General features: G+C 39.4%; 1 protein-coding gene and 2 long non-coding RNA genes across 3 annotated transcripts; 1 reads left to right on the top strand and 2 right to left on the bottom strand.

Moving 5' to 3' along the window:
• The first annotated feature begins 2,325 nt into the window (after window positions 1-2,325).
• Window positions 2,326-14,649, top strand: LOC131469614 (myoD family inhibitor domain-containing protein-like). The gene is made up of 4 exons (XM_058644776.1): window positions 2,326-2,614; window positions 2,825-2,905; window positions 3,364-3,570; window positions 14,345-14,649. Exons 1-4 carry the CDS (start codon window positions 2,554-2,556, stop codon window positions 14,614-14,616), a joined length of 621 nt encoding a protein of 206 aa, XP_058500759.1. The 5' UTR covers window positions 2,326-2,553; the 3' UTR covers window positions 14,617-14,649.
• On the bottom strand, window positions 4,750-8,213 carry LOC131469615 (uncharacterized). Its single transcript, XR_009241817.1, has 4 exons — window positions 6,498-8,213; window positions 6,073-6,410; window positions 5,047-5,975; window positions 4,750-4,958 (listed from the first exon to the last, which is right to left on the bottom strand). It is a non-coding gene; the product is annotated as an uncharacterized LOC131469615 (long non-coding RNA).
• On the bottom strand, window positions 8,223-12,480 carry LOC131469616 (uncharacterized). The gene is made up of 3 exons (XR_009241818.1): window positions 12,095-12,480; window positions 11,124-11,197; window positions 8,223-10,680 (listed from the first exon to the last, which is right to left on the bottom strand). It is a non-coding gene; the product is annotated as an uncharacterized LOC131469616 (long non-coding RNA).
• Window positions 14,650-16,833: the final 2,184 nt, after the last annotated feature.

The raw sequence follows: 16,833 nt of genomic DNA, 5'->3' as shown, positions 1-16,833 counted from the left end.
CCGAGTAGTTTCTCCTTGTGTTTTCTCTGTAAATAGAAATATAATGATCTGTGCGGTATTAAGATAATGTTCCTTTTTATAGACATTAAGCAAAGTTTTTATGCTTTCGTGTACATATAAAACAGCACTCGTGTTTTTTATTCGTGGTTGTATAACATATTTATTATGATGAACGACTGTTCCATAATTCCTCTTTTATAAACATTTAGGTTAAAAAACAGTTTAAATCCATGCTGAGTGAATACACTCAACAACCTGTATCGTGTTCTGTCCAGTGCATCCCATCACAGTGAATAAACGTGTCTCAACTAGTTTAATGTTTACTTTATTATTATGAAACTTGCAACATAAATAGATGTGATGTTTTTTTTAACTGTACGGTCAGACCGTGTGATCTTTAGTTAAGTTTATTTAAAAATAAAAAAAAGAAGCTTCATGTTCATAATCAATGCTCCCAACATGAAGCACAAATAAGGTTAAATTCAAAGTGTGTGAAAGGACAATAATCAGACAATCGTCGGTATTTCCATTCCATTTCAGTTCTAAAATCTATTTACATTAGATTTATGATAATCTCAATGTGTATTTATGGATGTTTCATTGGTAAAAAAACAAGTTTCCATCAAATTATTCACGGTCTGTTCAATTTCTGACATCAAGTGTATCAAAATATTAGATTAATAATAAATCCCATGGACAAACAGTCTCACCTGAATTGTTTTGCCTGACGCACTGATGAGCCCTGTGAAGTGAAGCCGCTACGATCCCCTTCATAACACAATAAAAAGAACAAAAGGCCTCAGATTCTTCAGCGCCTGTGTTTTGACTAATGTCAGTAATTGTCTTTGCTGATAACACGATCGTTTTTAGGTTTGCTGTTGCCTCTCAGGGCTTCCTTTGATTCACTGTCAGCCCATTAGATGACACTTTCCCACTGATTGCCTGTACAAGCTGTGTTTACTGACGGCGAAGTTAGCGCGGTGCTCGACAACTTCAACAGCCTCACTCCTGTGTTGCTTTGATGTGCCATAATACTCACTGTGAGGCGGGCGAGTCAACATGTTTTTCAGTGCCGCTCTCCTGACAGCACTTAAGTCAACAGCCCCTCCGCGAGGTAGGTCTTCGTTCACCTTCTCATCAACACGCAACAGTGATGCTGTCAGTGATCAGCTCGTGCACTTCACTGTCCCCATCTGTGGGGAAATCAAGACAAGATGTGAATCAAGATGAACAGTAAAAAATTTTTTTTTTTTACAAAATAAGTTTTAAAATTCAACATTAGGGATGGGTTTGCATCAACTGAATCACATAAAAACAAGAATAAAGTGTTTATAAATCTGCATACGTTAACTGTAGCGAGTGATTATTTGACCGACTATCATTTTTTCAGACTATTCTCCTCTGACCTCAACGTGAAAATGACAGGGTTTTATGCTCATCAGGTTGCTGTCGCTGATGCTCAACTCTTGAACAGGTTACCGCGTAATTTTGTTTAATCACTGAACTGGAAGTTTTTAAAAGTAAACTTAAAACACATTTATTCAGAATGGCTTTTGAAATTCTTAGGTTAAGGTTAGGGTCAAGGTTATAATAGGTTTTAGCCAACAGACTAAAGACACACATAAACATAAAAACATAGATGATAATAATAATTAATAACACTCATGAGACCAGGAGTCAAAATAATAATAAAAAACTCAATAAAAGACTAGAGGTTTGATTCACATAGATGAACCAACTCAACCCAATTAACTACATAACATAATGTTATATTTACCTTGCATAGCTTTATGTTCCACATTGTAAACAAAAACAAAAAACATTTAATTATGAATGAAAAGGCTGTCTCAATTAAAAAAGAACTTTCAAAATTGATATTCATATGAACCCAAAATAATTATGAATGAAATGAATTAAACAAATGAATTGTAGTTGGTTTTGTAAACATACAATTCAGTTTAAGTTTGTTATCTTTTTTTTTTTTTAACCTCTAGTATTTGTTTTTATTTCAGTGAACGAAAATGTTTTGTTTCAATTTCAATTTTTGTTAGTTTTCATTCACTATAATAACCTTGGTTAGGGTCAGGCCAGTAGCAGTTATGGTTAAGGTTAGAGTAAGTAAGTAAATCAAAGTCAATGCAGTGTCCTCTGAAGTCATGGAAACCTGTGTGTGTGTGTGTGTGTGAGCATAAGAGGGCGAGAGAGTTTGCATTTATGGAGCCGACACACTTATGAGGTATGTGTCTCTGTTGTGTGAGGAGACTAAAAGCAGAACACGGAGGGCGACTTATAGTCACACAGTTCGACCGTGGCTCTGTCTCTGCAGCTCGTTTGAAACAACCACACAACACATCCGCTGAGAAAGGGAGTGCGGCCCCCGAACAACAACAAAACACACACCCACACGAACAGCTCACAGTCTCCTGAGCGGTGACTCAGGCCAGCATGTTGGGTGTTTCCTGACCTTCTGGTGTGGACAGAAGCAGGAGGATGGAGACGGTGACTGGCTAAACAATGTGTAGCAGAGATGCTGAGCAGTCATGAGTGTCAGACATGCTGCCTGGAGACCATTTACCTGTGGAGGACAAGGAAGACCAAGGCAACCAGACTAAAGGTCAGTCTACTTCACTGATAATCTCACCATTTAACCAATGAGCAAAGACGATGTAGAATTAATAAAGGTTTTAGGGTGTTTTTGAGAGACAGCTCCTCCTCCTCCTCAGTGGAGGATCACTCTGAGATTTCAAACAACATTCCAAATACTGAATTAATAGACTTTTTCGTTGTAAGTAAAGCGTCTTTATATTTCTACGTTTGTCTCCAGGTTGTGCGTCTTTAGAGGAAATCCTTCCAGTGCGTGACCCTGTGTGCAGGGGAAATACCGTCCCCACTGACCTCATCATCAGTGAGTCCAAACAATACAGTGATCAAAACTGAATACAAAAAACAAGTCTGTTATGTCAGTGAAGTGAAGATGAGTTAGTAAAAGGGTTTGCAAACTAAAGTGGGCATTTATAACTCAACTAAAATTAAATTTCATTATCACTTTATGTTCATTTTCACATTATTTTGAATGTGATGTGTCGTACACTGCTGAAGTAACATCGGCCTGGATTGTCATTATATTCTGTCTTTTATAAAACATCAATGCATATTTATCATAATTTATCATAACAATCTATTTTGTCATGTTGATAATCCAAACTTTCTTCAGTTGTTTGTCTGGCTGACTGTCATTAAATGTACATCAGAATTTAGGTTCTGAGTAAAACTATTACACACATATGTTAAATTTTAATCACTAAAGAGCCTCCACACTGTTCCTGTGCAATAATCATGATTTTAAACTCTTTTTGTCCTTAGCTCAGCCTGTAGCTGCCTCACAGGGGGCAGGGGAGCTCACGTTAACTTCCTGCCCACAATGTGGGCTCGCAGTCCCAGACCAAAGACTCCTGCCGGATCCCCAGGGCCAGAGCAAACCGCAGAACTCCACTTCATCAGTGTACAGCAACAGCAGCAGGAAGAGCAGGAAGAGCAGAAGCACACACACACCTGCAGCCACACCAAGTGGTAAGCACAGTCATGTGATTAACTTTCACAATTAAATACCGCAACACACTATGACCTGACAGGAGAGCAGCCATAAGATAAGATTCTGTGTCTGTAGTTGTTTCTGTATCAGAAATTCCATTACTCAGTATTTTCCAACTATGGCCTGAGGAACAGATAATTAATACAGCTGCTGAAAATGTTTTTTTTTTTTTTTTTTTTTTAACAATCAAACAAAGGGCAGCAACAAGGCCCCTTCCTGTTGCACTGGAACACATTTGCTACAGTACACTTGTGTACACCCTTAAGAAATGAAGAAGAATTGAATGGGTAGTATTTTGTGAGTTAATCCCCAATAACCCTTTATAATTAGGTTTCGAGAACAAGTGCGTAGAACCCTATTGAAACTGTAGGAGTAATTCTTCTACTACTTCTTCTGACAGCAAATCACATTATTGAGGCCCTGAACATGCCCCAAAACTCACCAATTCTTGCATTAAACAACGAAACTCATAACTTTCTGATGGTCTGATATCAACCAAATTTGCGATGATCGATGATGGGCCATTGCTGGAGATGTCTATGCAAAAACTCTCAAGTTTGAAAACATCGCCTCCTGGTGGTGGCAGAAAATAAACAAAAAAAGGTTCCTTTATGATTTCGGGAATAACTTTTACAGAGATTATTGCATCAAACTGAAAACTGGTGAAAAGACTCAAAACACATGGTAGGTAATGTGTGCTGAATATAAATGGAAGATCGTATAACGGTGTTGCCATAGCAACAGTACAAACTGCTACAACTTCGCGAATCAAGGTTCTATCTGAACCGAACTTGCTAGGATTGATGATACTCCAGCCCTGAAGAAGTCTATATGAAAATATTCAATTTCGAAAACACTTCCACCAATAATTGGAGTAGTAATACAATCGTGATCTTAAAAGCGTCTTAAAACTAGAAGATCTGGTGAATATAAAAGTAAAACATTTTGACATCTATGATTATACAGGACCAGTAGGTTTGAGTTTTCTGGTTAAGATCAACTGAAAACTTGGAGCAGTGTCAAAAGGTGCCAAGTCTACAGTAACAGGTCAGTGCAAATCGTATTAAAAGAATTCAACATCTTTAAGTTCAAAGCACAAACTTGTCAAAATAACAATCATCACAGAATCACTGAAAAAATACAAGTCAACCATAAAGAACCGTTAAGAACAAAAGTTTTACTTGATATAAAGAAGGCAATAAATACAAGTTTTCAATGTCAAACATTACAGTGTGGTGTACATGTACAGTGTTTTGTCATGTGTGGTTGTGGGTCAGTGGGGATGGGGGGGGAGGTTAAAGTCCATTTGTTGGGCAGAGTGACATAGCAGCCAGAGGCATGTGTATAGTTTGGCAAGGTCCAACATCTAACAAAAAAAAAAAATAAGAGTCAGCACACTTTAGTATAAAGTAAATATGGATTAAACATATTGAGTACCATCTGAAAGAACGTACCTGAAGACATCACGTGGAAAACAGGCGTCATCGTAGAAGGGTCGGTTCATCTTGGGCGAGGTCATCACCACAGCCATCCAGGATGGGACTTCTCCAGGTCATGGTGTCCATCATGGACTACAGACACTTGTTCGCCGAAATAGCGAGTGTATGGTGAGGTGTTAACCCTAATGCTCTATCACAAATCCCACTTTGGGCAAGCCATAAAGTCCTATCATTTCAACCAGCTGCCAGCTTTGCAAATAAGAGGCCACTTGTGTTTACACGTTTACATGATCACTGTAAACCACAAAGCTCCAGACACCAAGTCAATCCAAGAAACAAATCAAATAATGAAAAATAAATTAAAAAGCTGCAGCTGCTCACTCTTGCTACAAGAGGGTATTTGCACAACAGTCTTTAACATGAAGCCAAAATTTGTTTGATTTTCTAAACATCATGACTCCTGGAATTCAGCCCACAGAACAAAGGTTTTATTTCAAGAGAGACAAAAAGTTTGAACATTTGGTGCAACTTTCACTTAAATAATCCGAGTTGTCTCTCTGCCAGGTTTGTGTCCTCCTAAAGAAAAGAAACGCGCTCTAAACCTGCAACCTACAATCTCATTTATGAAAGAAACTATGCAGGATAGCCCTGCATCCCTAAGGCGAGTAACGCATAGTTTTGCAGGGGAAGATGAAAATCCCCTGCTGGGAGGCCTCCCAACATGACGCGCAAAAAGACTATGAACACAAAAAGGTTCAACTCCTTTAGAGGGAAATAAACTTGGCAGAGGGAGACAAGTCAGCATTAATATTAAATTAATGGGTCAGTGGGGATAGGGGGGGTTAAAGTCCATTTAAAAAAAAAAATCTCGGTGACCATGTCCTGTTGGGCAGAGTGACGTAGCAGCCATTGAGGCATGTGTACAGTTTGGCAAGGTCCAACATCTAACAAAAATAAATAAAAAATAAGAGTCAGCACACTTTGGTATTAGTATCAGTAAATATAAATGAAACATATCGAGTACCATCTGAAAGAACGTACCTGAAGACATCCCGTGGAAAAGAGGCGTCATCGTAGAAGGGTCGGTTCATCTTGGACGAAGTCCTCGTCATAGAAGGGTCGGTTCATCTTGGGCAAAGTCCTCGTCATAGAAGGGTCGGTTCATCTTGGGCGAGGTCCTTGTCATAGAAGGGTCGGTTCATCTTGGGCGAAGTCCTCGTCATAGAAGGGTCGGTTCATCTTGGGCGAAGTCCTCATCATAGAAGGGTTGGTTCATCTTGGGCGAGGTGATCACCGCAGCCACCCAGGACGGGACTTCTCCAGGTCGTGGTGTCCAACATGGAGTCCTCTGATCAAGGAATGTGCTGCAGCCTTCATCTCTTCAAAACAAGGAAGAATTTGATAAGTCACAAGAAAAAAAAAAAAAAAAAAAAAGTAGACAAATGACAAATCCTCAGGTAGCTCACCTGGTCAAGTGTGACAGGTCCTTACATCCAGTCAGAACTCACCGATGGATGCCCTCCCTAACCTATACCCTTTCCTGTTCTACACTGACAGTTACAAGCAATCTTTGCCAGCCATTTGGGAAGATGCTAGCCCCAATGTCTTTGTTGGCTGCATAAAAAACTGTAAATTTCCCAGTTGCCCAGACAAACGTTCCTTCTGATTCTGTAGCCCCAGCACAAAAAGGTCCTCTGCTAAAACCCTCATTTTGCTAAGCATGAAATCAATTCCACTTTCCTGTCCTCAGATCTCATTTTCTCTCCCTGCAGCCTTTTAACAGCCATTGCTGTTGTAACATCTGCAAGAGGCAGCAGTTTCACAATTCAGAGCTTCTCATGTGTTTAGCAAGATGTGGGACCAGAGTATTGACAAAGCAGACACCTGAAAATGCTTGACCCCAATTTAAACAAATGCTTCACCATCTACAAGTGATGTGATGTGATTTACACTACAAACCTGTCCATTCCAATCCTTTGTTTCGGAGGAAGATACGTGCATATCATGACAAGCCGAGTCACAAAATCAGATGGATCCTTGTCTGATTTTGGAAACTGCACAGCCATGGTATGCCACTCAGTCAGGATCCGTGGCCAGATTTCCTCACACAAAGAGAAGAAGGGGAAAGACGAAATGCCTTACCATGTTACGAGTCGACTCAATTTACCTTGTTCTCTGTTGTGTGAAGAAGACCCAGCTCATAAAATCTTGACTGATTTAAAAATTGAGCAATTAAATAACTCAAACATCGATGCTGTTGGGTCATGCAGAGAGCTTACGATCTTTTGCATGGTTTCCCAAACATTTAGAGGTCAGGTTACTGACCCCAAGAATGTCAAATTCAATGATTTTCTGTCCTAAACTGATGAACCATTTGGGTAAATTAGATCAAGCATTTACAAGGTGTTCACATTGTTAGTAGTCTAATGACACTTCTTACCCAACACATGAAGACGCAGTGAATCAGGATACGGCTACCTTTATCAGATGCAACAGCAGCAGTGGGTGGTGGAAGGCTGCAGGGAGAGAAAAAATTGATATGGAGACAAGTTGGAGGAATCATTTAATGCATAGCTCAACAAGAGTTAAAGCAGAGAGAAACCACTTTAAGGGCAAGTCTACAAAAATCAGAGGAGGAACTTCGCCAACACATCTAAGAGATAGCAGTTTCTCATGCAACCAACCAAGACATTGGGATTAAGCATCTTCCTAATGACTCTACAAGCTGCCTAAATTGTGAAATTTGAAAGAAAGTCATGGGTAATAACGGACTACAGACACTTGTTCGCTGAAATAGCAAGTGTATGGTGAGGTGTTAACCCTATGCTCTATCAAAAATCCCACTTTGGGCAAGCCATAAAGTCCTATCATTACAACCAGCTGCCAGCTTCGCAAATAAGAGGCAAAAGACCACTTGTGTTTACACGTTTACATGTTCACTGTTAACCACAAAGCTCCAGACACCAGACTCCAGTCAATCCAAGAAAATAAATCAAATAACGAAAAATAAATTAAAAAGCTGCAGCTGCTCACTCCTGCTATAAAAGGGTATTTGCACAACAGTCTTTAACATTAAGCCAAATTCTGTCTGATTTTTGCCTGAATTCAGCCCACAGAATAAAAGTTTAATCGTAGAAGGGTATAAAAGTCATTGTATCGAAAGATAAAAAGTTCGATAATTTGGCTCACTTAAATAATCCGAGTTGTCTCTCTGCCAGGTTTGTGTCCTCCTAAAGAAAAGAAACGCGCTCTAAACCTGCAACCTACAATCTAATTTTTGAAAGAAACTATGCAGGATAGCCCTGCATCCCTAAGGCGAGTAACACATAGTTTTGCAGGGGAAGATAAAAATCCCCTGCTGGGAGGCCTCCCAACATGACACGCAAAAAGACTATGAACACAAAAAGGTTCAACTCCTTTAGAGGGAAATAAACTTGGCAGAGTGAGACAAGTCAGCATTAATATTGAATTCGATTTCAGTTAGTGACTACAAAGGCTGATGGCAGTGCGTAAAGTTTAAGACTTAAATGGATATCAAAAGTGTGCCAACAAATGCCAGATTTAAAGTATATCATAACATTATCCATGGGCTAAATAACACCTACAATCTAATGTGACTACACTTGCATATAAATCAAAAGTTTAGCTTCAAATCAGGAACCACTTATCTTATCAAAGCAATTACCAGTTGAGAATAAAGGAAGACCTGGTATAGCTCATCATAATCAATTACTAAATTTTTACAGCACTTTGAAAGAACTTTAGACAAGCTACAGTAAACTTTGATGCATTTACTACATGATTCATCAGCTTCCACGTTTGTCAACAGTCCAAGTTGCAGCAATGATAACTGAGATTCAAGACCAAAATTAAATTTTTAAATTAAAGTCATTTCAAAATAAGGTACCATATTTTCCTGCAGAAATCAGATGCCTCAAAACTAATCAACTTTAAAATCATCCATTTAAGTTGAGACTAAAAAAAGTGACTAAATCCAACACACAGGACAGACAGACGGATACCACACACACAGGACAGATGGATACCATACACACACACACACACAGGACAGACAGACGGATACCACACACACACGGAAAACGTAGTAGGAAAAACAGATCAGAAATTATAGACTGGCATAAACACCAAGACCAAGTACAGTCATGACACAGTGGCCATGAAGAATCAAGATTCAGATCAGAGCAGGTATAGTAATGGCACAGCGGCCAAGCAAGAAAGAAAAACTGCACTCACCATTTGAAATTTTACCTCAACTAAAACGCAATCTAATTAAGATGGACATGCAGTGATGTCGGTGCTCCTCTTGACTGATGCTAGAAGAAAAGTACAGGTTAGTTCACTTACTGTGCATGGACGCGGAAGGCACCCATGTTTGCCTATGTAAAATGACTATACGCGCAAGGCCAGACGTACAATAACACAAGTAGACGATGAAGGCGCGGGCACAGTTAGCGATCATGGCCTACTTGCATTAAGGGACGTATGGCCATACAAAGGCAATGGCAGGGCTGCCATCAAAAGCCAGGTACTGTGTTTGTAGATCACCAGGATCTATTTTAACGTCCTAGGGCTAATGGTAGATTAATGGCCACGATGGAAAAGAGAGGAGAAAAAAAAAAGGCACAGCGGCCAAGAAGTCTAAGCCTTGTGACAGAGTGTACAAGGCACAACATTAATTTTATTCCTACCATCTAGCTTTAACTGTACACCAACATCCATTTAAACCTCATTTAAGATCTGGTCCTCCAACATCACTATATTTTAGTGCTAAAGAAAACAGTTCAAGTTGATTTTTTTTTCCCTTTTAGAAGTGAGGAAAGGCACGAGGAGGGCCAGGACAGATCGACACGGCGGCCGGAAGAGCGATGGCCCGCGGCCTGCGTGTGACTTACCGTCTTAAGAATCAGTTGGAAAGAAAAAGTAGTTAAGGGCAGTGGCAAGAAAACGCCTCCATAGAGAGGCGTGTTCTTACCTTTGCATGTAAATTGTCAGTGTGATTCGGTAGTTAGCTGTGGGCAGCTAGACTTGCAAGTCAGTTGCCGACACCTAAGTACGTTCACTTTCAAAAAACACAACACACAAGTTTTCTTTTATTTCCCTACTCTGCAAAATAAATAAAAAAATATGGACTCACCCTTTGTAGACAGACCTAAAAAGGAAATGTTAGTGCATTATAACTTATCAAGCATCTAAGTCCTTCAAGACACCATATCTACTTTAATGTGAACTGCTGAACATAATCATATTCTCAGACCATCTTAATTATTCAATCCAGGCATCTCAGTCACACACAACCCGTTCATTCAGAGAGAGAATTTCAACCACTCCATCAGTCACCTCATTCTTTCAAATCACTCGCTCAGCAGTTCCACAAAACTATAACCAACAAGGACCAGATCAGACCACCCAATAAAGTGGACAGGAACATACAAAACCAACCTGTGGCAAATGCTCCATGTACTACCCTCAGCTATTTGACAGATGGAAAGCAGGAGAATAAATAGAACGTGGCCATGTTGGACAATGCAGAGAGATGTAGGCACAGCGGCCAAGAAAGAGTGGGGACACTGCGGCCACCCAGAATTAAATCATGACGCCTACTGTTTGACGATCTTCATGAAGATCAACCTGGGGAAAAAAAAAAAAAAAAGTTTGAGTCCAGTCTCCAGCCTTGACAATGTTCAAGTTCATACTGTTACAGGTGTTAAATAACTAGGTAAGATGTTCTACAATGTGTTTGTATAAGGTACAGACATGGTTCACCCAGCCTGAGATATAAAGACTCACTTTCAGTGAAACATTGCTGCCAGCACAAATTCTATTCTAACAGTGAAACAAAGAAATTAACATAATCACAAGTGATGTAGAATAAAGTTGATTAAGATTCAAGGAATGCCTTTAAGTTCAAGTATAGAAATGTCAGTAGCCACACTCTTTAAAAACATAAAAAACGTATATTATACATGTGTGATTAAATGATTATGATGTATTGCCATCAGTTAAATACATTATGAAAATTAGCCATAACATTTTCAATGATGTAGTAAATTATCTCTAAAGGTGTCACTCACCTTTTTTTGACAGCCTCAGGCTTTTGTATATGGCGGGTCCGACCAGGTCTCCGTGAGCAGGAAGCAGGTTGTTCCTTTAAAAAAAAAAAAATGTTTGTATTTTAATGACTACATTTAAAGTTCAGACTTATAAAAGACATGTATATCTGTTTTTAAACATTTAACATAAAAAAAAAATATTTCCAGTTTAAAACTCAATAGTAATGACCATGAGTGGAACAGTGAGTTAACATAGCACAGCAGCCATTTTAACTTGTTTTTAGTCTTGTTTTGTCTATTTTGATAATGGATTGGTTTAAGTGTTTGAGTTTCAGATTTTTTTTTATTTGGTTAAATGTGAATATTTCCTTATTTACTCTATTCAAGCAATCGTTGAAACCAAATAATTTAAACATTAACAATATAATAATTACACATGAAAATACTGTATATAAATAATTAATTCATAATTATTACTTGTTAAACTAAACATGTAATAATTCCAATTATTGGATTATATTATTACTATTCCTATTATAAAACTATACATATATCTCATGCCATTCTGTAGTTTTAGTAGCCCATATATTGATTTAACATAAATACCGTGTGTGTGTGTGTGTGTGTGTATTCATTGCACCTTTCTGTTCTGTTTAATGTTATCTGAAGCCCATGGTTATAATTATTCATAAATATGCAGTGTCATAATAACTACATCTCTGACGTTTATAACAAACCAAACCGTTTGAATATCCGTAGAAAATTGAGCAAGTTATGGTTATTTAAAAAGTCCATGTACCACTACAACACATGTTATGGGTGAACGAGCTGACTGTGGCAAGACGGCCGCCCTGTGCGGACGTTCGACACTCCGCTGTAAGATATCTACCTTTATATATACTATATATACACTATATATATACCCAGTGCATCCTAGAGATGTTTCTCGCACAGGTAGTCACCATTAAGATAACTTGACAAAAGTTACTCACCATTCTGGACAGGCCACAAATCTGGACCAGGTCGAACACGCCATCCTCAAGCGGCTAAGTGCGAGCTGATGCACGCGGCAGCCTTTTCGGCGTCTGACGTCACCGCCGCGGTAGTTTTCTCTTTTTTTCTCTTCTATTTTTGAAGTTCCCTCGTTCTTTTTTGAGGTTTTATGGCGGTTGGTGCATTACCGCCAAACGTTCCTCCTCCCGGAACAGTTTCAGTAGTTAAGCAGCAACACTTTTTTCGTGTCTTTTTTTTTCGTTCCACAGCTCGTGCAGCTTCTCTTCAAAGTAACATCACGGAAGTGATGGCTGGAGGAAGATTAAATAGGAAGAGGAGGAGAAAGCAATCAGCGGCCATCAGCTGATTGAAAAACACCTGCGTGAAGACGAGCAGGTTTTATGGCGGTTGGCAAACGATTTGGTGCACTACCGCCACCATCTGGTACGGAGTGAGGATCGAAATGTTGATCTAACTGAATTATTACTTAAAAGTAAAAATAATAAAATAAATAATTATATATATATATATATATATATATATATATATATATGTATATGTATATACATATATATACATATACATATATATATACATATACATATATGTATATATATATATAATGTATATATATATAGAGAGAGAGAGAGAGAGAGAGCGAGAGAGAGAGATATACATACTACAAAACACAAAAAACCCCAACCTATGCATACATATACATACACCTATTCATACATACACACACACACACATCCTCAACTTTGTGCTTTTAAGAAACTGAAGTAATATCTTGTAACATTCACTCCGGTTCTTCTGCAATACATCTACCAACTCCAATTCCTCATCAATGTCTCTCAACTTTTTAATCATTACTTCTCTCTCCCTTTGGTATTTCTGACATTGTGTTATAACATGATGAATGGATTCCTCCTGCCCACAGTGATCACATCTGTCTGTATTGTGTTTACTGATGAGAAATAATGTGTTGTTCAATCCTGTATGGCCAAATCTGATCCTCGATATTATATTTTCCTCTTTCCTGCTTCTTTCCGTGTGCCTAGCCACTCCCACTTTTCTTTGGATACTGTAAAACCATCTTCCTTTCCTCTCCTCCTCGGGAAGTGTTTCGCATTTCATAATTTTGTTTTCGAAAATGTAAATTTGTTTCATCTTTTGTTAATTAATTGGATTCATAAAAGTGTTTCACGTTTTGTAATAACTTCCAGGCCACCGTAGTTTCCCCCATAGTGCAACCGCATGCAGCTGTCTTCCTTTACTAACACTATGTAGCTGTTGTGCTTCCACCTTCCTCAATCATTTTACAATAGTACAATAGTACAGAAAAAGAGAGACTTGTGTGGAGCTAATAGGCTGAATCACCATTGTGTGAAGTTGCGTACAAATCGAGAGAGTAAATGAAGTTTTACATTCTTTTACTAAAGCAGGTGTAAAAACTCTTATATTCAAATGAATATTCTGTTTCTAGTTTTCTATAAGAGGATCTCTTAAAAAGTTTTGCCTTCAAACTGCTGCACTTTCTCCCAGTTATATCAAAGCGTGTGGCGCACCGCTCTTTGTTTATCATTGTGTTCGTGTTGTTATCGCTATGAAGTTAGGCAGTAAATCAATACAGTGGCCACACATAATGCATCCTTTTCATCTACACACAGGTATTAGCATGATTTATGTGTGGGGGGGTGGATCATTTGAGCGGCTAAGCAGAAAAAAGCTGAACCCCACTCCCCGGGGAATCCCACCGTCTCCTTTTCATTTACGTCCGTGAATAAACAGGATAAAACAGCTCAATTTGCATGAGCTCACTGACTATCTGGTGGGGATGAAAACAGTAGCTGAGTAATAACACAATGGTGTAGCATGATGAGAGATGCACAAAACCACACAGCAGCGAGGTTAATATATGCAACTTCATCTGCACCTAATTTGAGCTGTAGACCAATTATCATGTGACAGCTTCTTCCTGGATGTTGTTCATCACCAGCAGGCCCCTGTGGCCTTTTTTTGTTTTCCCTGGAGGACTCAACAAACCTCTGTGATTAAGTAAACACAATCACACTTGATCACTGCAGCACAATAGTCTTCTAAGCCTTTTAAGTTGCAGTCGGCACAACATGCAAACACGAGCGAGATTAATTTCGGGGTTAATAGAGTTGTTAATCCCCATTTTGTGACGCGTATGACAGGCTTTAAGAGTACAGCGGCTTATTTCTGTCTCGTTCTTTTTTTTGCAGACTCTTGTTTCCAGCTGTTGCTGGCCTGCCTGTCGTGCCAGTGCTCTGTCGTGCTCTTGAGCCTGTTGGAGGCCTGCTCCTCCTGCCTGAACGCCCTCTGCTCCTCCTGCTGTAACGCCTGCGACCGCTGCTGCTCCGCTGTCCAGGAGGCGCCCATGGAGGAGTTCAACTGCCACACGCACTGCCACTCGGTCCTGTTCGAGTCCTGCTGCGAGCCAACAGAGTGTCTCGAGCTTTGTGTGGACTGCTGCGAGATCTGCCATCGCACGTAGGAGACAGTAGATGGGAGTCAGGCCTGAGGATTGACTAAGGAAAAAGAGGGAAAAAGGAAAGGATCTTTATTGTCATTATAGCTACAACCGAAAGTACAAGGTCAGGGGGAGCGTTGATCAGACTGAGCGCGCCGCCACAATTAAGGGGCCAATCTGACCAAATGTGTCTAACATTCATACATGTTTACACACACAGACAACAAGCCAACTCCACACAGAGAGGTCCCCAGACGGGGAATTGAATCCAGCACCTTCATGCTGTGAGGCGAAAGCGCTAACCGCCATGCCACATTATCGACTCATCCATGGAGCAAGAACAACATGTGATTCACAAGTTCCATAAGGATGTTGCGTCTGCCCACATGTCATCCTGTGTGGATCCTGTGTTGTGACCTTCACATTCTATGTTTTGCTGCTAATTTCCTACTTACTTACCCACAGGATTAAGGGGGCGATTCAACTTCAGTGAAGGGAACATTCGTGTCACACTTTTATTCACTTTCCGAGACATAAATAAGAAGAAACTGGAACATGAGCTAAGGGGCCATTAGCCTATGTTAGCATAATACATTACATTACATGTCATTTAGCAGACGCTTTTATCCAAAGCGACTTACAACGGAATTGAGTACAAGCTAAGCTAAGCTAACTTTGACGGGTAACAAGGTTAGCTTAGCTCATGCATCGTCTTACATTTGTATTTTAGTGTGTAACATCTAGAAGGGGTTTGTTTGCAGGTATTTGTCATGTTTGTATAAATGTACAATCAATTTCAAATAAAACTTGTCAGTTTCTTGTAGAGTTTTAAATGTATCACCTAACATCAGAAATGTGTTCTCACTCGATAACAAACTAAAGGAGTTAACCTCGTCAGTGTCAGCAGGCCAAAAATCAAACGGTCCTTGTGATTGGCTGTTTTGAGGTGTGAATTAAGTCACAACCGGAGACTGAGCTCATTCCCTGAAGAAGAAGAAGAAGGTGAAGAGGAAGACAGGGCTGACGTGTGTGTTGTTGTGTGAGTGCGTCCACTTTGTGTTTTGAGCAGTTGTTGTGTTTGTCGAACAAACAAACTAAAAACCCAGCATAGAAAGACCCACAGACATGTACAAGCTACAGAACCTTCAAGATTCAAGGCCTTATTCCATGGAAACACGTCATTGTTTGTACATTAAAGTTCATTAAATGACTTTTACGCAAAGACCCAGCACCAGAGTGCTGCCTCTGCCTCTTTGCTCACTTCTGTTTGGGTTCTCAGCTGAGGAAACAGGCCTGACAGAAAAAGGCTGTCAGCTCCCTCTTGAATCGCTTTTCATATTTGTCATGAAAAGCACTTAGAAGATCAAAGGATGCTTATTCTTTCCAGATCTTGGAAGATTGAAGCGGCCTCTTTTGAAGTCCTCAAGCAGTGAGGCGACAGCAGAGCGGCACAGAGTAAACAGCCAAAAATAAAACAAAGGCGGCGTTAAAGACAACGCTGTCAATCCGTCCGGAAAGAGCCAAGAGGCTCATTTAAATCATGTTAGAGTGAGTAAATCGAATTGAAATCTCTCCTTTAGCCCACAACACATTTGGATTCTGCTCGTGACAGGAAACATCGGCGGTGTCTAATTTAGAGCGTGGCGAGCAGACGCCAACAAATAATAAACACTCAGGTTTGTTCCACTTGTCCCCCTCAATTTGTTCTACCCTTTACCCACAACTGATGTCTACCTCCACACATCACGACCGGCTGATATTGTCACAGTGATTCCTACATCTGTTTCAGCCACACACATTATTACTGAAATAAATAGTTTTATATAAAACGCCTTCTACAGGTTTAAGTGTGTCAAGTTTTTAGTGCGTCCCCTAATTAATGTTACTGGTAAAAGCTGTGTTTGTTGTACAATTTCATGTTGAAAAATATCTGCTGTGAAAAAGGTCTGTTAGGCCAGATTTATTAAAGACATGCTTGAGCATTAGATTAACATGTTGTAAGAGTTTAACTCATTGACATCTTGTGAATATATAAGAGCAACTTTCAGCCAATCCAAACGCAAATGAATAACTTGAAAAATGGGCTTTTAAAACAAACTGAAGGTAAATTTGGAAAAAAAATAAGGTTTCTGAAACTTGTGTTTGATTAACTGACCTGAACATGAATCAATAATTATGTCATTAAATGAAATGACCAAATAATCCCCTAAAACTTTCTTTGATGTGTTTATAGACTGATAT

The sequence above is a fragment of the Solea solea genome, chromosome 12 (genome assembly GCF_958295425.1).
Source record: "Solea solea chromosome 12, fSolSol10.1, whole genome shotgun sequence".
In the NCBI taxonomy this organism is placed as follows: domain Eukaryota; kingdom Metazoa; phylum Chordata; class Actinopteri; order Pleuronectiformes; family Soleidae; genus Solea; species Solea solea.
This window is presented reverse-complemented; position numbering and strand designations above follow the sequence as displayed.

Excerpts from the sequence above, each read along its gene's own strand:
- LOC131469614 (XM_058644776.1), top strand. The coding sequence starts at position 2,554 with ATGCTGCCTGGAGACCATTTACCTGTGGAGGACAAGGAAGACCAAGGC. Across the intron at positions 2,615-2,824 it reads CCAAGGCAACCAGACTAAAG|GTTGTGCGTCTTTAGAGGAA; the intron begins GTCAGTCTACTT and ends GTTTGTCTCCAG. Across the intron at positions 2,906-3,363 it reads CCCCACTGACCTCATCATCA|CTCAGCCTGTAGCTGCCTCA; the intron begins GTGAGTCCAAAC and ends TTTTGTCCTTAG.